Consider the following 22,542-nt stretch of genomic DNA (forward strand, 5'->3'; position numbering starts at 1 on the left):
CTGTACTGTTTTATAGTACCATGCTGCCAACTTGAATCTAGGTTTTATATTTGATACATAGGAAGTATAACTGATGAATGACCTAGAAATAAATGAACATACAAACAGACACCATGACAACACATGACTATGGACATCAAGGTATATGTTGTGCTTCTCCCCAGTTTAAATCTTATTAATGATAGTATTCATAGTCTGGTAAATTTAGCTGAAGCTTCAGCTGAGAACAGAGATCGAAAGGCCCCCAAATTCTGCCATGAGAACTTTCACTGCCAGCTCTAACCAGAAAGATTGTAAGAGTATGAGTGTAAGGGAAAGGACTAGACCTTCATGCAGAGCGTGGACTGAAGGATACACTGATATCCTCAGCTTATTCCTGCTATAGTTCTAATTTCAACAGCTCAGTGGTCCATGACACAACTGCCAGCGCACACATCAAACACAAGGTATATGCCCCTTTTAATTTGCAGGGCTGAGTCAGCTGAGGACAGAGTCGGCCTAAGGATGGGGACACTCTTACCTCACATGGCTCATTCTTCACTAGGTGAGGAGGGTAGGATAGGAAAAATCAAGCTTGGCCACCCATACTGTGAGCTAGGATTCAGAAGAAAGGGTAGTTTGATGAAAATTTCTATTACTGCCAGTCCATTGCACGTGCTGCCAGCTTTGCTACCCAAATATTCACCCCAAATATGTCAGGAAAATTAAAAGGAAAAAATCATGCAACAAAACATCCTCCTGTACTAATTCAATTTCAATATTTATTTTGAAAATTTATTGGATTATAGTAGAGGAAGCCGGCTAAATTAAGCCAGCCAGACTGTTATTTTTCTTCCTAAGAGTATGGCAATATTTATTATTTTACCTCTCCACGAGGGGTTAAAACTAGCAAATGTAACATTTGCAATGTCATAATATATTCAGAACAATGTGGTTCAGATAGGTAAAACAAAAATATATAGGGGCTAATCAGAATTTTCTCTTCCATACCTTAGATTTTCTTTAAAAACTGCATTTGGAGATAGACATGCTTTTTTTTTAAAGGGCCACCCACTCTTTTGTCTGCTCCACACTCTACCCTCACTCTAGAAGAGGTGCCATTGACTTCTACAGATATAAAATGTGTGAGGTTCATTTTAAAATTACTAGTAGAGCCTGCTATTGACCATCTAATTATGCCGAGTTCCATTTATAAACATAGCTAACCACTAAGTTTATGGAGACTTTTTGTGCTGCTTTAATAGGATATTGATCGAGCGCATAGTTTGAGTAGACTGCCATTGAATTGTGTAATGGCAAACAAAAGGCAAGGTCACAGCAACTGTTCATGCTAGAGCTGCATCTATTTTTTATTATATCTTTTTGTTTCTTCCTTTAATGCTCAAGCCCAAATGGTTTCTCTTGAAAGAAGATCTTGCTTAAGAATATAAGCTATTTTTAAAATTAATTCCCAAGCAACGATCACAGCTATCGTGTTACTTAACACAGGAAAACCAACAGGCCACTCATTTCGAAAGAAAGTTTTAAATCTATCCCACTTTAATAAAGATCTAAAGTACTGCAAATGTTTCAATGGCACCCCAAAGGACAGGCTGTCTGGAATTTCTTATTCTACACCCATTTCCTCATTAGTCCTTCTGTGCGAGGACATTTTGTCTTTTCAAGTTTGGGCTTGTTCCTACCAAAGAGTTTCATTTTCTTATTGTGCCTTGTAGCCGAGGTTTTCATTCTGTCTTAGAAGTTCTACCATGTCAAGTTAGAATATTGTCAATAGTTCTTACTAAATTGCTGGCCTGAAAATCTAAGTGTCTGAATATGGGTACTTGAAGGCGCAACAAGGACCAAGAGACTTCAAAAAGAACTTTAGAAACGAACTGCAATTTGGATGTTAATGACAATTCCTGTGTGAAAATATAGAAAGAGTGCACATGTCTAAGGCAGAAAACAGCCACTAGGGTGCCACCTCATGCCAGGCTGAGGCATATGCCTGGCTCCATTCACTCCCACTCTCCATTGACAAACAACTCGGGAATCCTGTAGCCGACCCAGCAGCTGAGCTTTGTGGCAGAGCCAGGACAATTCAGCTGCTGGATTTTAATAGATTCTGCAGCAGTGCAACAGGAACCAAAAATCAGTCTGGGTAACTGAGAGTGGTTTTCACACCCAAAGACTCTAAGGCTGGCCACAGTGTACTGAGAATCCTGGCTTTTTAAAATTCCAGGGCCATGAAGTCATCCTTAGCCACGAAGTTTACTTAACCCTTGCAGCCAGCTTGGGTGTACAAACCGCCGCTAGAAAATTAGAGCCCACCAGGCCAGAGTCACAATGGCCTGTGTGTATTTGTGGTTTTCCTCCTTCCCAGTGAAGTAGTTAAGGTTTCGGAGTCACTCCACTAACTTCAACTAAAATAGAGTCAGCAATTTGGAAGGAAATGGGCAGAAGTAGTGGATTTTTCAGAACTTTCTGGGTTCATACCAGGAGTGAGATTTGACAGCCTTAGAGCTCATACTTTGAGGAAAACACTGGTGCAAAATAAACAAAAGAGTGGGTGCTGACAGAGACGGCTATCTAAGCAGCATCATTCAGCAGCTAGTAGAGTGGGCTCTCTTGGTAGCAACTTCAAGGGAAAGAGACCAATCTAAAAATGCCTCGAAAAGGCTTTGTTTGAAAATGCAGCATCATGTAAGAGCCATTTCAACAGATGGTTCTTGTCTCCTTCCTCATAGTATTATGCTAAAACAACTTTAGTGATTCTGAACCACATTGTTAACGTTTGTAAAACCCCCTTCCCCAAAGCAGAGAACACTTTTCTGTCTCTCTCCGGCACAGCGTCTAGTGGTCTGTATTTCCCCTCTCCCTTGGAACAAGGCAATAAATAATTGAGCTACTTTCAGATGGTCCTACCACATGGGGGGAAAAGGCGCAAGAGAACAAATATAGATGTTTATGCTATAGTTCTTCCACTGCCACGGAAACAGAACTTTCCATTCTGCCTTTCATGGACTTTAGATGATAATGCAAAATAAATAAATAAAATAAAAGGTGGTGGGCAGGAGGCAAGGAGGAGAAGGCGAGTTCACGGAAGACTGCAGCTTCAGTCGGCCAGCAGGAGTCCCTGATTCCAACAGCTTCATATATCTGATCGGTATCATTCAATGGCAAGCATCCTTGTTGCCTAACCCCTCACCTCTGAATTTATGAGGCTGAGCCAGCAGCTTTCTCTTGAGTTTCTCTGCCATTGCCACATCGGTAGTAACACTATTAAAAACAACACACTGCACATAGTTATTTCAGTGAATCCTCATGAGGAAATACTGAAATAGCACCTCCCTCCTCTCTTACATTTAAAAGGGAGAAAATGAAAAAACAAAAACTGGAAACCGAGGGAAAGTAAATATTTCTATTAGCAAATTTAAAAATCAAATACTAAAGATCCAGAAAGGGGGAAAAATCTCAAGCTAAGCCATCATTAATGATAACTGTGAAATTTCCAGCCCATATAAACTGTCATAATTAGGTATGATTGTGGGGGGTCTGGGTGGGGTTGGGATAAATAAGAGGAGGTTAAGAAGAAATCTGCAAAACAGTCAGAGATTCTAGGACATTGATACGATTAAAAACATTTAAGTGAAAGGCATAACTATGGAGACAGTAAAAACATCAGTGGTGGGGAGGGACAGCGGATGACTAGGTGCAGAATAGGAGCTATTTAGGGCAGTAAAACTATTCTGCATGGTACTGTAATAGTAGATACCTGTCACTTTGCATTTCTCAAAACCTACAGAATGTACAAGAGTGAACCCTGATATAAACTGCGGGCTTCCATGCATAATTATGCATCAATATTGGCTCATGAATTGTAACAAATATAACACACACATGAACGATGTTAATAGGAGGGGAAACTGTTTGGGAGTAGTGGTATATGGGACTTCTGCACTTTCTGTTAACCTAAAACTATAAACCTAAAAAACAGTCCTAAAACAGAATCAAGTCTGTTAATTAAAAACAAACCACACCTGAAAACAAATTCAGAAAAAAAAATTCAATTAAATATCTTACTCGCTTTGGTTTACAAGAAAATAGCTTTCACCTTTTTTTAATGCACAAATTAATAAGTTAAAAGTGTATCAACTCAACAAGAACTGATTATTCAATAAAAGCACAGAACCCTTGGATTCTATTTAGTTCTATAACACAATTATAGGAGAGGCCTGCATGAAAAGGTCTGCAGTCAGCTAGCCGAGTACAAGAAGGGAAAAGAGCAAGTTGCTTAACCTCTTGGAGCATCACGGACTCCTCCATCTATGAAAAGGGATGCTAACACCAACCTTGGGAGGACTGAATGAAATAATGTTTACAAAGTACCCAGCACAATGTGTGGTACATGGTATGTGCTTGATAAAGCTAGCTACTCTAATTTTTTCTCTTCTATGACATCACACTCCTAACGGGGCTAACATCATGTGTTGAATCACCTTATGCGCCAGTTAGCTTATTTCTGTTCCAGGATACAGAATGCACCCCAGGCCCACTCATCTGCAAAAAGCATCCCCTGCAGTTCTGAAATGGATGCCTCTCTCTTCCCACATGGGGGAACAAAAACTGGGGGCAGCCTGGCAAGGCAACGGTGAGGGATTTCAGCTCCAGCATGCGGCTTGAGTGTTAAGCCTTTCAGGAGGGTGTGTGGGTGAGGAAACCTGAGCTGGGGATCCTTACCCCAGCAGCCAAGGCAATCTTGTGAAATATACCCTGACAAACCTACATTATGTCTAAGAAAAAGGGGTCTCCCGACTACAGTTGACTAGTTTGGCCTGAAGCCATGATTGAGCTGACACAGCCCAGACCCACTCTTGCCAAACAGTTTCCGTCAGCACGAGGCCATGTGTGAGTGAGTCCCAGAGCGATTACACAGCAGTGTGCAGAATCAAAAAGCATTTGAGAGCCAAAGGATGTTCATGATGCCAGGCACTGGCTAGGCAACCCCCTAAGCAGGGACAGGAAACAAGTCCAGGTCCCTCTGCAAACTCAATCCCTGTCCAGCCATCCTCTCTGGCAGTCTTGAAGGCGGGTTTAGAATTCATTTGGCGGCCAAGCTATCTTAGACTGACCAGAGGTCTAATCGAACTTGGAACTGATAAGCTTTGGGACATAAGACCTTAAAAGGAAAGACAGAGAATGGAAGGAGGCGGAGAGGCTGGGGGTGATTCTGTGCTGTGTGGGCCTTTCTCATACAACCCCCAGGCCTGGAAACACTGATGGCAATGAAGACTAAATGTAAGGTTTGCGGCAGCCAGGGCAGAATAAAATGGCTAGTGCTCCAACCTGATGGTTAAAAGGATTTTCTTTTCACTCTTTAAGGCTATGTTTTATATCCCAGTAAGGGCTCAATGAATGTATTTCCCTATAATGCTACTATGACAGTTATAGTCTGATATATATGCTCTCTATATTACTGTAATTATTAAAATTACAAGAAAAATGTGAGGTATTTATTGTGTTCAAAAGTCTTAAGAAGTAAAAAAGAAAGCTATATACACCTGCACTGTTTGTCTATGGCTGCCTCATCAGCTGAGCTATAACTAGAGCAGCGTATCCTCTCCAGCTTAACAAGTCTCTACCGAACTGGTTGGTACTTTGAGTACACTTCAGTACCATGCCAGCAACCTTCCCATTCCAAGTCATGACTCCTTAGAGTTCCAACTCTTCCACACCGGAATGCCTCAGCATCAACCTGGGAGTCCCTGACTCCTATGATGCTAACACCGCTAGTTACGTTCCCACTGTTTCCCTGTCTAGTCTTAAGCTATAGATCTCTTCAAGTTCCTTTGTGCCAGTCTAAGAGTGTGGATTCTGGCCTTATGGAGATTTATCTGAACAATTTAGCCACTGTTTGAATTTTTCGTTTGTTTGTTTTTTGAGACAGAGTTTCGCCCTCTTGCCCAGGCTGGAGTGCAGTGGTATGATCTCGACTTACTGCAACCTCTGCCTCTCGGGTTCAAGCAATTCTCCTGCCTCAGCCTCCTGAGTAGCTGGGACTACAGGCATGCAACACCGTGCCTGGCTAATTTTTTTGTGTATTTTTAGTAGAGATGGGGTTTCGCCATGTTGGCCAGGCTGGTCTCAAACTCCTCAACTCAAGTGATTCACCTGCCTCGGCCTCCCAAAGTGCTGGGATTGCAGGCGTGAGCCACCATGCCTGGCCTCGCTATTTGACTTTGGACAAATAACTTACATAGATCCTCAATTTAACTCATCTTTAAAAATGGTGGTAATTTCTGGTCTGAAAAGCACATTGTAAGGATTAATTTATGTAGGCCTAGGACAGTGCCTGGCAGACAGTAAATGACCAATAGTCATTAGATTCTCCCCTGTTCCCACACTGTGTATCACATTCTGTGCTCTCAAGACTCTCCTAGCCTATGAGTGACTGACATAAGAACAGACAGAATCCAGGCTTTTGAGACCAGGACGGCTTGACTTGCGTGACCTGACATCGTGTCCTGAGATGGGCCGGCTTATTCAGCCAATCTTACAAGCCTATAACACAGTGAATGGGGGGTATGAACTTGAAGTGAAAATATTTATTTTTACTCCAGCTCATTCCACAAAGGGCTGATGCTGCTCAAAACCAATTTTAACAATGTAAATTTTACCTACAAGTGATATTTTGAAGTAGGTGGAGTGGTAAAACAAAATAACATTTTAATATTTGGTATTTATTTTTCCTTCTTCTTACTGGGACCTGGAATATCGTAATCACTGCAGGTATGCTTTTAAATAAGAACAAAGAGAGATTCTTAAGGGAAGGCAACTGTGTGTGTGTGTATATGTGTGTGTGTGTGTGTGCGCGCGTGCACACGCGCATGCATGCTAAATTATGTCATAAAAAAGCTACAATCAATTGACTGGGCCTTTAATCAATGGAGCAAGATGGTGACAGGTACTCTTCATTCACTGTTAGTGATTATTGACAAGCTGGTAATGATCATCCCAGGCTGTGTCACTCATACTAACAGCATTAGCATTTTTTAAAGGTCAAAAACAAATTCTTTTAAAATGCAGAATTTCTCAGAAATCAGGGAAGCCTCAGAATATATGAGACCCTCAGGATTTTGGTCTTCCTCTTATGCCTCACATCAAAGTAATATTTAATTTTTCCTGATTTAAATTCTTGGTTGTCAAACTGTGTGGCAAAATTCCTCCAATGGGAGAATGAAAAGGAGATTCTGAAAGCTTTTTTTTTTTAAATTTTTTTGTCTCTAGTAGTCCTAGGCAGAAAGTAAGCACAAACCAAGGCAAATCTGTAACAAATCAAAGCAAAATTATACTTACTCTGTGACACTCTTACTAGCTCAGTCACACTAAAAACACCTGATGTGACAAAACTGTCCTGGAAGCCCAAATGTCCTGAGGAAACAAAAACAAAAGAAAACAAAGTGTCATAAATATAAGACATCTGACCACAGAGCTTTAAATATTAGTTTCATTATGATTAAAACATGTGGTGTCTAATCTCATTTTCTGCTCTCCTTAGGGTTTATGTGGGAGGGCACAGTCATTCAGCTATGCAGACATATTTTTGGTTTGAATCTGAAGGTTGTGCAAAGCTATGACACAACAACTGGCTGATTTTTGAAATGGTTAAAAAAATTCAACAGGAAATCTGAAACAAAAGACAATTTAAAATAAATAGTTACCTTGGGTGACCTCTAAGACCTTAGCAATTGGGATAAAAACAGCCTATCTAAGAATCACTAGGAGAGCTGCATTCCATACTAGTTTTTTAAACATTATTCCCTAAAGAAACATCTGATTGGGATTAGTTATCTATTCATTTAACTGAAACAAGATTTAAAGATGTTCTTTTCTAGAGGCACCACAGGGTGAATTTTTAAAAAGTCAGAATAGAAAAAGCAAGCCTCAACTCACAAAACAGGGAAACAAATTCTTTTGAGCACAAATAAAAATTTGGATTATTTACACACACACAAATTTTTTGTGTCAGTTGATTTTTTTTGAGAAAAGATAAATCAATGGTTGAAAAATTGTTTAATCTTTGAACTCTGCTTTTGCTTCATTTTTGCTGGATGCAATTAATTCCCTTTAAGACAGCTGTTATTAGCTGGGTGTGGTGGCTCATGCCTATAATCCCAGCACTTTGGGAGGCCAAGGTGGGTGGATCACGACTTCAGGAGTTCGAGACCAGCCTGGCCAATGTGGTGAAACCCCGTCTCTATTAAAAATACAAAAATTAGCCAGGCACAGTTGTGGGTGCCTGTAATCCCAGCTACTCGGGAGGCTGAGGCAGGAGAGTTGCTGGAACCCAGGAGGCGGAGGTTGTAGTTAGCCGAGATCGTGCCACTGCACTCTAGCCTAAGTGACAGAGCAAGACTCAGTCTCAAAAAAAAAAAATGATACCTGGTATTATGGCAATCGCCGATTACTCACTTAATTTTATGATGTATTCAGAAAGATAAAACTTATACATGACAAGGAACACATAATCTATATGTCGTTTCCCTCTCTGACTCTAAAATTTTCTGATTCTATGAATCTCACAGAGATAGATTCTAGTTGAGAGATCTGTCCAAGATCAGCTTGGTCTTTCCCTGTTTTGAAATCTGGGTCAAAGAAATTGTTGGCTGAAGGGGTTTTTGAAATAATTCTTCTTTGACATAAGAAACATACCTTGAAGAAATGCAATAAATGAAAATAAACCAATCTGAATATATAACAATCTTAAACAAAATGTATGTATTGATAAAAGCTAGATTTCATATACTACTAAGGGAAAGCAAGTTTACCTGTATCTACCAATAAATTTACTAAATGTCATACACATAAACACAAACAAAAAGTTGCATGTTTTGGAGGAGGAAAATGGACTGCAAAAAACTTGTCTTTTTTGGGTTACATTGGAGTTTTGCATAAGAAATTTCTACTGAGATTTTTAAAAATATCAGTTAACTTTTATATCAAACACATAATCTATGGTATTTGAGATAAAACAGTTCTAAGTTTTAGGATATACAATAAATGTAAACTGCTTTTTGAAATAAAATGGGAACATTTTGCCTTAAAAGTGCTCAAGAAATTTCACCTCACAAAACCACCCACACCCAGGTATTTAGTTGGCTTTTATTTGGTAAGCACCTAAGACGCTGTCTTTTAGATTAAGAGAATTCAGAGGTTAAAAAATTAATAAATCAATAAAATTCTCTAATGAGATCTTGGCAAAACAGACCACAACATCTCTTTCTTATTGGGAGACCATCAACATCACATTTATCCCACAGATCACAGCAAAGGAAATCCAACCACAAGGTACATTAAGGTTGACTTAAAACACGTAGAACAATAACAAGGAAGTTCATAGATGAATAGGAAAATCTGGGTTGGCCTCCAGCTCTTGTTCATCACTAACTTCGCTACTTGACTTGCAGGCTGATACTTGTTTCCGTTCCAATCTTTGAAATTCCTTATTTTAAGGATGAACTAACATGAATCTCTGTATAGGGTGAATGTAAACACATGCACTTTAATCCTGCCACCAAAAAAATAAGCAATATATTTTAAAGGCCAAGGTTGAGTTTGGTGCAAGGACTTGGGAACTGGGGACAACCTTGCATTCATTCATTCAAATTATCACCCTCTCCTGGTTGCCCCTTTTCTTGTGTCCACCTCCTAAATCTTGGTGTTCTCTAGGGTTTGTGCTCAGCTCTCCCTGTGTGTGTGGAGGTGTCTGTATCTACTTCCTAAGTTATTTTATCGACCTCCAAGTCATCAACTAGCAGTCTAGACTGTGATATTTGTGAAAATTAAATGTTTTTGTTTACCACTTTATAGTTAATGCCTGAGACAAAGCAGGTTAGTAAGTGAATATCTGTCGAATGAGTAGATGAATGAATCTACAGGCCAACAACTCTCAACGCTTTATCTTTTACTGAGATCAGTCTCCTGGGTTCCAAACCCATAAATCTAAGTATCTGTTGGGCATTCTACCCAGATAGCCCACAGGTATGCTTAGACCCAACATGCCCAAAGCTGAATCCATTTTCTACTGTACCCAAGACCCATTCTTACTCTTTTGAATTCCGTTATTTCAATGAACCATCTGCTATTCATCTAGTTTTTTTGGCATCATCTCTGACTCCTACCTCTGATAGTCACCCACATCCAGCCAGTGCTTCTGTGATTCCTGACCCTACGTATATCTCCATTCCCTCCTGCGACTGTGGCTCAGGGCCTTCCCACTTCACCAGCATGGTGGGAAGGCCTCCTAACTGTGCTCTCTATCATCTCTGTTGGCTTCCTCTCCAATCCCCTCTCTACTCTTTGGCCAGGGCTGTCTCACTGGCAGCAAATCTGATGAGTTATTCATTTATTCAATAAATATTTACTGATATATACTGAGTACCTACTATGTGCCACACATCAGGCTAGGGGCTCAAAATATAGTCCCCACCTTCAGGGAGTTTACAGAGACAGCTAAAAACATGTAAAAAATTACTTCAGAAATTATAAATGGAGGCCAGACACGGTGGCTTACACCTGTAATCCTAGCACTTTGGGAGCCTGAGGCAGGCGGATCGCTTGAGGTCAGGAGTTCGATACCAGCCTGGCCAACATGGTGAAATCTCACCTCTACTAAAAATACAAAAAGTAGCCGGGCGCGGTGGTGTGCGTCTGTAATCCCAGCTACTTGGGAGGCTGAGGCAGAAGAATCGCTTGAAGCCAGGAGGCAAAGGTTGCAATGAGCTGAGATTGTGCCACTACACTCCAGCCTGGGTGACAGAGCGAGATTCCATCTCAAAAAAAGAAAAAATTATGAATGGTATAAATGATATGAAGGAGACAAATAGCAAACACTTTAGAATGGGTGTTCAGGGCAGGTCTTGTTTAAGAGCCGATATCTGAAAGATATAAATAAGCCAACAAGGAAGAGAAGAAAAGGCTTTTCAGGCAGAGGATTAACATGAGCATGACCCTGAGGTAGGAAAGAGCAAGACGGTGGAGAAACTGAGACAAAGCCATGCGTTCTGAGTCCCCTGCCCTATTGGAAAGCTTGCAAGAAATATGCATCCAACAAAGGACAAGCGTTCAGAATTTACAAGGAACTCAAATAAATCAGCAAGAAAAAAAACAAATAATCCCATCAAAAAGTAGGCAAATGACATGAACAGACATTTTTCAAAAGAAATACAAATGACCAACACATATGAAAAAATGCCCAACATCACTCATCATCAGGGAAGTGCAACTGAGAACTACAAGATATCACCCTACTCCTGCAAAAAAAAAAAAAAAAAAATTGGCATGGATGTGGTGAAAAGGGAATGCTTATATACTGCTGATAAGAATAAGTACAATCTCTACGTGAAACAGTATGGAGACTTCTTAAAGAACTCAAAGTAGATCTACCATTTGATCCAGCAATCCCACTACTCGGCGTCTACTCAGAGGAAAAGAATTCAATACATCAAAAAGACAACTGCATGTGTATGTCTATTGCAGCACATGTCACATTTGCGAAGATGCGGAACCAACCTAAATGCCCAGGAGTGGATAAAGAAAATATGGTCTATATACACCATGGAATACTGCTTAGCCATAAAAAAGAAAAAAATTATGTATTTTGCAGCAACTTGGATGGAGCCAGAGGCCATTGTTCTAAGTGAAGTAACTTGGGAATAGAAAACCAAATACCATCATGTTCTCACTTATAAGTGGAAGTTAAGCTATGGATGCGCAAAGGCATACAGAGTGATATAACGGACTTTGGAGACAGAAGGGGAGGGCGGCTGGATAGGGAGGGAGGGCAGCTGGGTAGGGAGGGAGGGCGGCTGGGTAGGGAGGGAGGGCTTAAAAAAGCCTACATACTGGGTACAATGTACACTGCTTGGGTGAGGGACGCACTAAGATCTCAGACTTCCCTACTGTACAATTCATCCATGTACCAAAAAACCACTTTTCCCCCAAAAGCCACTGAAATGAAAAAATATATATAATACATATAAATGTATATTTTGATACACACTGTGAATCTTTGACAGAACTTATTTCTGTCTCTTTCTCTCATTTTCAGCAATATAGTTTAAACTAAAACTGAGCCGATTTGCACTGGGAAGCTATTAAAATAAAGAAATATATGTATTACACATATGTAGCTATATTCATATATGTTTGTGTGTGTATATATATATACATATTCTTTTAAACAGAAAGAAAGCTTGCAAGAGCCCCACAGAATGTTCAGAGTACAGTACAAACTCCTTCCCGTGGCATGGGACCTAGATACAGCCTCTGTTTATTCTCTCTCACTTCTGGCCCTACCCTTGGCCTTAGGGAATTACATGCTTCTACCTGCACTGCTTCACTGCCAGCCCCTGATACAGCTCCTTCTTCCTGAAACATCTGTTTTTCCTACTCCTGGTGTGGCCACCTCCTAAGTGTCCTTTAGAACTCAACTTTGTTGTCACCTCTCACAAAAGTCTTCCCTGGCTGCCCCCTCCACTGGGGAAGACTTTTTTTTCTCCCTTCTCAGTACTGACCAGTTATACTCTAAGTAACTTTCACCTGGGACCTGCCATACTCGATTGTAACTTTGTTCCCCGCGCCCCCCCCCCCTCGCATTAGACTGTAAGCCCTCTGAGGCGGGGGAAGTATCTGCTGTGCCTCTGGCCCTCTAGCTCCTGCCACACTGCCTGGCAGGGGTTCAGTATTGCTGAGATGCCTCCGAATGAACAAAACTCAAGCTGGGCTCACTTATGTCATTTTTCCTCTTGATAAAATCTTTGACAGTACTTCTTATTTCTGTCTCTTTCTCTCATTTCCAGCAATATAATTTAAACTAAAACTGAGCCAATCTGCACTGGGAAACCATGAAAATGAACTATCTACATACTCCCTCCAAACTAAACAGGACCAGGACAGGACAGGCAGTGAAGCTTCTGGTCAGATTGATTCAAGCATTTCTGATGAGAAATGCCTGGAATTGTACTATTGTTCCCTTTATGGTTCATATTTTTAAAGTTCAAGTAAAAGGGCAGCACTATTATCCATCATGGCCATAAAGCTCCCTTCATCCAAAAAGGATCTAGTCCCAAGCTTAAATGACGATCTCGTGTGATCCTGAGAAAGTCACTGCAAAAATAACAATTTCATCCTCCTTCCCCTACCAGCAACTTGCCTCCTAAGGTTTATCTTAGTGAAATGTGTGCAATTTAGAAGGTAAAATATATGTGAATGCACTGTAATCAGAAAAATAAAGAGTATAATTCTTCTGCAGGTTTTGATGTAAATACCTCTTCACACAGTATTATTAGACAGCCTTGGACAGGTTATGCTTATAATATGTCCCCAAGGAAAGGTCTGTGTCAACACTCCATGTAACTTTAAATGGCTATGAAACTGCTCTTGTTCCTTTACCAATTACTTGGAAGCCCACTGATGAACTCTGTAAGAAGACTGTAATGAGAAATGAAACCAAAGAAATTATGGAAAAAGTGATACTGCTAACACTATTACTAAGCAAACCTGAGTGAATTAATATTTCATTCTCATGAACACAAACCAAATCTTAAGAACGACTTTCAGGGAAATTACACGAATCTGACCGTTCTACTTTATTGCAAAGTAAGAAAAAAAGTGGAAAAGAAAATCAAAAGGTGAATTTAAGCAATTCCAACTTCAGATATTATTAGCATTGAAAGATCCTCCGTTGGAAAGCAGATTAAACATTCCCAAAAGGTCCCAAGAAAGATTTACATTTTGAATAGAGCCTCTCAGAAAAAAAGTGCAAAACATGTACTTTCGTTAAGTATGTCTTAGATGAAAAGGCACATTGCATAATGTGCTATCTCTACAATTCTGAACTACTGTTCAGGAGCAATTGTATAGGAGATTGAAATGAGGAGCAGATCGTTTTTCATTTTATATAATATGGCTAAAAAAGTTCATTCACTTAAGTCTTTTTCATTGAATTCCCAATTAGAGCCAGACTTCAATACCTTGGAGTCAGTCATACTCACAGTGGGGAGAGATTAAACTATATGGGAGAGGTAGAAATATAAAAGCTAAATTCTTTCATGGGTAGTTAGGAGAAGCAGCTCTCTTTACCTTGATGATATCAGCAGTTATTATGGAAAATGCCACTACATGGGAACCAAATCTCATTTCATGGAGGAACTGAACATCTATCTACCTTTTAGCAGGCAGGAGAGGAAAAAAGTTAGATTTGCAGAGAGACAGGTAACCTTGAACGGCTGTTCAGAGGTCAAGGCAAGAGACACCTGGGAGTAAACCATTCAGGAGGCTGACCACTAAAGAAAGTTTTCAGGTCTGAGAAACAGAGTTAATTTTGCATCTCAGGAGGAAAGTTTATACCCAAGGTGGTATTTTTGTTTTTTTTTTTTTCTGCGGGGATATCAAGAAGCTGTCAGCCCTAAATTATCAAATCTTGTCTGGTTAAGGGATGTAGGCAAACTGCAATACCCAGGCCACTGCATCAAAAAGAACTCATGTGTATTCTAGTCTTCCCTTGGCAAATAGGTCTCCTTCCCTAATACAGGCCAATGATTAGCAGGCTTCTCCATGCTGGTGTGCCATGGCCACTTGAAAGGAAAAGTTCCCTCCTTCTCATGCTGTTTATATTCCAGAAGGATTTTGGACTGCCTGTGCTGTGCAGGTCTGTGCTAGTCCCTGGGGACACTGCTCTCAGGGAAGCCACATTCTCATCCTTCTAAAGAAAAGTTTACCTCATCAACCATACTCCCTCCTTGGAATTTTAATGTCTCCTGTGAATTCCCCACTGGCTTATGAATCACCTGTGGAAATGTGGCTCGTTCATCTTCCCCTTGACCCCAGCACAGAACATTTTAGGTGTGCTTAGGAGGCACTGTTCAATTAAGGGGAACTTCTGCTCTGCTTCTCTTATAGCAATTGCCTCTTTCCACCTGATTGGACCGTTATTCATTCATATGTCTTATCTCTGCATTGCTATAACAAACCAGTGGAGGCAAGGGTTGGGTCTCATGATCTCACATTGTCCACAGGGCCCAGCACCAAGCCTTTATTCTAGGTGTGTAATCAATACTTATTTAGCGATTCAGATGAGTGACTTCTGATACCCTTATTTGGTGGTCCTCTAACGTGTGATATAAATTCTTGTTAGCTCATCTACAGTGATATTACTTCTGCACTTTCAATTTACAATATCTTGGAAAACACTTTTTCCTTTTTAGGAGTCAGGTGCAGGTATGTTTCTGCAATCCATCAAGGCCAAATTCTAAATTTCTGGTCTGATTTCTGACTATATAGTGACTGAGTAGTTCTGTCATTCATTGGTGACATTTGAGATTCTGCTTATTTTTAGAATAATTGCTTATATTTAAAAAAATGCAAAGATTCAGATATCTAAAAAAGAACACAAGAGCAATAAAAAGTACATATCTATTCTGTTTGTGGGATTAACCTTTATGATAGTGGAGAAAAATTCACTTGTTAGTGTGCTTACGGTAAACACTAAAAGGCTGACATATGGTGTTGGACTGACAGTAAGGCTGAAAAACTTCTATATCTAGAAAGTTGTGCCTGAGAATTTGCAACATGCAGAAATGTCTGTCAGCTAATAACATGGATGAGGTGTTTTAAGATTCTCAGATGAATACATGGATTGTTTTAAATGCATTTGTAGCATGGTTATGATTATCATTTTGGTTTATCATGATACATTAAGAAATTATGGAAATAATGTACTCTTAGACCAAAAGAAGGATGAGGCAAAAAGAGGTGTGAGAAGAATGTGTCATGGGACTTACACACTGTTGGCCTTCTTTTGTGGCTCCAAATTTCCCTGTGCCTCCATTTACTGTTACTCAGTACAGACACCTAATCTGTGTTTTTGTTTGTTTTTGCCGTCTTTGCTCACTCAATGATTTCTGCCATTGCCATACAGAGTCAATATTTAGTTTACTGCTTCCATTCAGTAAATGTTTATTTAATGTCTATTCATGGCAACCACAGGTCGAGGACCTAGGAATGTAACAGGTAATAATACAAGGTCCTTACTCTTGGAGGCTTATATCCTCAGTCAAGGAAGAGATTTATACCAAGATTTCCAGTAATGTATTTATATAAAATTGGGTATTTTTGGGTGAGCGTGTTGCCTCATGCCTGTAATCCCAGAACTTTGGAATCCACTGAGGCGGGGGGATCTTGAGGTCAGGAGTTCGAGACCAGCCTGGCCAACATAGTGAAATCCCGTCTCTACTAAAAATACAAAAAATTAGCCGAGTGTGGTGGTGTGTGCCTATAATCCCAGCTACTCAGGAGGCTGAGGCAGGAGAATTGCGTGAACTCAGGAGGCCGAGGTTGCAGTGAGCTGAGATCGCACTGTTGCACTCCAGCCTGAGTAACAGCCGAGACTCCATCTCAAAAAAAAAAAAAAAAAAAAAAAATTGGGTATTTTTATAATACCTCTCTAGGAGAACATTGGAAACTAGTAAAGATTACTGCAGTATCTTCCTGTGATGAGTCTGCTGTTTGTCACACATATCCATGGTTAATAGCCAGAAAGCACACTTTCCAGACTGCCTTACGGTTAGGAGTGGCCACAACCACAAAGTGAATGCAAGTGATACAATCAACTTCTACCCTAAACACCTGAAAGGAAACTCTTGCCTGGGACACTGTCTCTACCCCTTTTTTATGAGCGTGAATACTTTCTACCACGTAAACACATACCCATGGAATAGCAGAGCAGTAAGACAGAAGGAACCTGGGTCCCTGAATGACACTGTAGAGTAGAATCACCCTGCCAACTTAGGCTGCTCATCTGGGAATATTACCAGAAAGAAAAATAGATTTCAATATATATTAACTACCACATGTTTTTGTGTTTCATTCATTTCTTTGTTATAGTAGCTTAGCACTTACCCTAACTGACATAACTACTAACTTTTCCCTTTTGAATCTAAAGTGTCACAACTTAGCAGCCCTCAGGCCAATTCCAGTATACAAACATGTTTTGCTAATACAGTATGCCTTATTATTCTGCATGGGAATGCTTTTAAACCAGACATGAAAAGTTAAGTGACTTGCTTAATGTAACACAGATAGTGGCAGAATTAGGATTAGAACACAGGTATATTTGCCACTCTTTATATAATAAATTTTACCCCATTTTAATACATGATTTTTAACATCAGAGACTTGATTACCCAGTCTAATCCAAAGGCCTTGTCACATCTTTTCACCAATTCCTGCAGCTAATAAACAAAGGGTAGCATTTAATTAAATTAAATGTGATTGCCCAATAGAAAGTTTATCAGTTTTAAGTTCCAAGCGATTGAGCAACTAATTAAAGGACTATGTCTATTAGATGCAAAATATCTAAAAATAAAAGTGAAAAAAGATTTTTACCTATTTGTATCTTTGCAAATATCAGATCCACGGCATCACGGAATGAACTGGATATGGAAGGGGCCTTAAAGGTCATCTAGTAGTGAAGTAATAATCATCATGTTGCAACAAAAAATTGTGGCCAATAAAAGATGAGGAATTAAAAAATTACATTTCCCTGAATATGTCTACCTTCCTATAACCTGTAATTTACCTAGATTTTGTCTTCTGGTATAGGCAGAACAAATGTTGGCTCTCTTTAATTCTGCTACCCTTCAAATATGTGAAGACATCCCCTCACATATTAGAAAACCTAATTTTCTCTCCTCCAGAATAAATATCCTTTCTGTCTTTCTTTTTTTTTTGGTCACATCAACAAATTAATTTCCCCAATTCTCCTAAACATTTAGAATTATCAGTCTTAAAAGCTGAAACAGGTGTTTTGCAAGGGGACCCAACTGAAAATTAGACTTGTGAAAGAATGGAAAAACTCTTAAAAACAATAGTTAGGGATTATTTTTAAATTTTAGACAGTTGCTTTAGCACCATTTAAAAAAAGACAGACAATTTTGCATCATGCTAGAAAAGCTAAGGTTTACTGTAATTAGCATAGTATCAGTATTCTATAAGCTTAATATTTTAAAATTAATTCTACGGTTTTAATGTACTGTAACATTTTTTATATTAACCTGGTTTTGAATTAAAGAGATTTTTTAAAAAGCAAACTTATTGTTTTTATGTTCTGAATCAAAGTTTCCTCTAAACTTGGACAGTAACAACTGGTAATTTGCAAATGGATCAAACTATTTGTAATAGCATTAGTTTCTGCTTATGAACTTTTACATTTCCAGTGAAAAAACAGGGAAATTTATTCCCTGAATACATCAGATACTGATTATCTTAAGTGAAACAGACATGAAACTGGATCACCTGAGGGCTACCCTGGTTCATGGATGTTAAACAGCAAAAAACCACAATGGCCCAACTCCCTTTTCTTCCTTTTTAGGTTTTATATACATGGCTGTGAGACAGACTACTTACAGAGAACCCTGCTACCTGAGGACACATGCAGTGATAACGAAAGTAGATGACCAGGGGCCATGTACTAATTTTAAGACACTCAACACTGATTTTGGTTCACCAAGCATGGAAAGAAAATCATGGATGGACTGATGCAATAATATTTTTTAAAAATCCTTACAATGACTTTTCCAAGACTCCAAATAGTAAATGTACTATTATATACAATTTTCCAAATCTAAAACTAGCTAATGTTTAGAACCACAAAATTCAAAGAGCTTTCATCTTTTTAAAAGTCATTTTTTGCATAATTCTTGCTCATTTACCCAGCAATTAATTATCAATGCCAACATTCACCATGTTTATTAAATTCTAGAACCTACATTATTCACTTCTGCAGATACGATGGCATTCCACAATCATGTGGGTCACAATACTTTGAAGTTTGCTGGCCTAGCACAAAGTATTTTAGAAGTACCAGAAAATTCTTTGTGAAATGTAACAGAATGAATTAGACTGTTCAGTCCATGTCGTGTTAGCACAATGGAGGAACACTTTTAAGACTTTAAAGTCATGTAATGCAATTCTAGGCTGGATTTTTCTTGTTTAGAGAAAAAAAAAGTAGAATGGAAGTGATTGGAAGAGAAAAGGGCCAATATTTGACAACAGAAATCAGCATAACCTTTTAACTGCAGCAGCCATGGGTGACTGCCCTTTGACCTTGGAAGATTATGTGGGATTTCAATGACAACAGCTGGAAGTGAGCATGTGTGAATAGCGAACACAGATCTAAGGCCTGGTACAAAAGACTGCACAATCTCTGCCCAGATCAGAGTGCTGATTAGAAATTGTTTCCTGGTTCTGGCTTAATAGAGTGTGATCGTGAAAGAGAGAGAGAGAGAGAGAGAGAGAGAGAGAGAGAGAGAGTGAGAGTGTGTGTGTGTGTGTGTGTGTGTGTGTGTGTGTTTTAATTCTTCCAGCAAGAAATCATTGGTGGATTTCTTCCATATCCATTCATTCTACCCCTTCAGCCTTTCAAATCTTCTCGATTTTCATATAAAACAGCCCCCTCTTTCTTTGAATAAAACATTTGCTACTTTTTGTAGATAAAACATCTTTAAGTTCTAGAGTTCTCTCTCTGAGTTTTAAAACAACGTCTACTGGGGCATTTCACATAGGGTATCGTTATTTTTTGTTTAAGGATCTGTCACTCACAGACAGACTGACAGACAGACAGATAAGACACACACAGCTTGAATGAGGACTCAATGAAAGTGGGGATTTTATTTCTCTCATCTTTCTAATTCTACCATTTGTACAGTATATGACATGTGATGGGTCCTTAGTGTATCTATGATGATTGAACACAGAAATGAACCATCTATTCTTAACCATTTTTCTTTTTATTCTTGAGATGTAATGGAAGATTCCTGCTACTACACAAACATTTGTATAATTTCATCTTTTTTCCAACCACCTTCATAAATATTTTAGCATTTTTTAGTGAAGTTTTTAGGTATAGTTTGCCAAACATAAACATATGAGAAAGAAGAGTAATTACTTCCTTTCCAAGACAAGGTAACTTAATCCAGTAGATGTAGGCTACCTGGTTAATGTGGTAATTTCCACGCATAAGATCGTCAATGAATTACATTCACTGGGCTGAAGTACACGTACACTGACACAGATGCACTCTCAGATTCCTACACAGGACCCCATTCTTGCTGACAGTGCTCTGAAACCACCAGAATGATGCCATATGATTACTGAAAGGGCACTGGGTTATGACTCATTTATGTTGTTTTGGTTTTACCATACACTCTATCTTACCTTCCATTACTCTGGATTTTGCTAACTACTCTAGTTTCTATATCAAATTAGCTTCGGTGGAAGGTGGCCTTTCCTCAATGCAAATAATACCTTGAGTCGGGCAAAAACCAACCTAGCTGAGCAACAAAGGACAAGGAGAAGAAACTGGAGAAACTGTCTTCCAAATCAGACATGGGTCATCTGCCTCCATCCTTCTATAGCAACTCTAGATGTTATTCCAAACAAGCCACAGGACACATTGTTTTTTCAGAACAGACCAAATCCATTTGCTGTTTCAAAATTCTATAAACAAAGTACTAAGGAATTCAATTCCCAGAGCAACTATATGGGTGTTGGCTTCAGCTTCATGGGAGCGTCTGCCAAGCTCACATATTTGTAGAGCTATTGGTTTAGAGTGTCCTTTGCAGCTCAGAGCAGGAGGGACCGTTGCTTGTGATCTCAGTTCACTTTAAGGACTGGGTCTTGCTGGTGACAGGTATACATGATAAATGTTCCAGAAGGCTGACCTAATTTCCGTTGAAGTGAGTGTTTTGCTAAGAACGTTCTCTCAAAGTGTCAGCTTGCAACCACGGATTCCAATATGCTCGTGTCCATTCTCCTCAGCGACTTATTACCATTGCTTATAAAACTTCCCTTAAAGTGAAGTTAATTTCAACTTATTTATCCAACTTCTCCAGACTTAGTTTTGAACTTAAATAAGTTGTATATCTGATGTAAAATATGTAATGATCAAACATACTAAGTTTTATAGTTTTTAGTTGTTTGTGATCAGAAAAACCAAATACTCTGGGCTAAATATGAATTGGGGTAAATTTGCAATGTGTTTGTCTTTTCTCTTGCAAAGGGATCTATATGGCAAAATGTTCATTTATTCTGTCATTCAAAAATCGTATTTCCAAGCTATTATTTATTTATAATACAGTAGGAGGGGCAGTATTACAGAAATTATATTTCCAAAATCCTAAGCCTCAATCTCCCCATCTGTAAAATGACACTAATGATTGTACCTACTTCATAGGTTTGTCATTAGAAATAATGAAGCAGCACATTTAAAATGCTTAGCAAAGAACCTGGAACATGGAATGAGGTCAAAAAATGATAACTGTTATACATGATAAACATATTCTTATCTTAGATCTTCAATCCAATTTTGAATAGAAAAACATCAAGAAATAACCATATTCTTTTCATATGGAATGTTAAATAATGCAGGTGTTCATATGAAAGTTGGGTATATAAGTTGAAATGTAGATAATGCAATTTTATTTAAGTAAATATCTGAGTAAAAAAATTATTTTCTAAAGTTAGTAACAAATTATTAAAAATAAATTCTCTGGAATTTTTTAGGTTTTTCTACAAAAAGTGAGAAATAATAGTACTTAGTTTCTAAGCTATTTTAAATAAACTGGGTGCAAGTTTTAGGAATCTGATTCCTAAATATAATTGTATTTATTAATATATATATTTATGTATAATGTTTATAAAAATACTTATTTATAATTCCTCAAACAATTTTAAATAAGTCACCACCTCTTTAAATACATATTGAATATCTAAATGGGCCAAGCATTATTCTAGACATAAGTATATGAATTTTGGTCTTATATTTTTGACATGATGACTAAATCAACTTTTATCTGCTTTTTATCTACTTTTTCATAAATGATGTATAGAAGTATATAGAGAAAGAATTAAAAATGGCTTCTCTTTTTCCAGTTTCACTTTATTTTTTAAAAGACTTTGGTTTGCTGAAAATTCCTGTCGATAACTAAATATGCCACGCTGCCTGCTCTAGGAAACTGACATAAAGAAATTTAATTTTATTTTTCAGTATTTTTTGAGTAAGTTATTTAAATTTTTTAGATGTGAAAGTACTTCAGATGGTATACAAAATCATATGAAATAAGCAATTAATATTAACACTAAATGCAGAAATAACTTTTTAAAATAAACTACTTTCTAGTGCACATCTCCTTACGTCCATATAAACGGAGAGTCATCAGAAAGCATCATTAAAGAAAGGGTCTTGATTCCTTATAGCGTTAAATCAATGCTAAAAGAATTTGGCCTCTTAGGCAGGAGAATGATCGACACATTTCACTTGACTGACTTTGATCACTGAAGCACTTTATGATGCAGGCCATTTCCTTGACTTTAAGGAACAGAACCTTTGTTTGACTCAAGAGAATGTGTCCAGGACATCTCAGACTCAGCTTCAAGTAACAGTGCTCTCATTCTTCTTGGAACCGCTATAGTGTTTCTCATCAGCGTCATCAGCATTTGGAGGGG

The 22,542-nt window shown here is 38.6% G+C and overlaps 1 protein-coding gene across 4 annotated transcripts in view; it reads right to left on the reverse strand.

Moving 5' to 3' along the window:
* Positions 1 to 22,542, reverse strand: part of NFIA (nuclear factor I A) — a 387,512-nt gene that overhangs the window by 125,754 nt on the left and 239,216 nt on the right. For all 4 annotated transcript variants that reach the window (XM_032296832.1, XM_032296834.1, XM_032296833.1 and 1 more), the window contains exon 4: positions 7,336 to 7,410. In XM_032296832.1, coding sequence (XP_032152723.1) covers positions 7,336 to 7,410 — 75 coding nt within the window. The remainder of the gene's footprint in view (positions 1 to 7,335; positions 7,411 to 22,542) is intronic.

This window comes from Sapajus apella, unplaced genomic scaffold (assembly GCF_009761245.1).
Source record: "Sapajus apella isolate SASKATOON/1434 unplaced genomic scaffold, GSC_monkey_1.0 scaffold36, whole genome shotgun sequence".
In the NCBI taxonomy this organism is placed as follows: domain Eukaryota; kingdom Metazoa; phylum Chordata; class Mammalia; order Primates; family Cebidae; genus Sapajus; species Sapajus apella.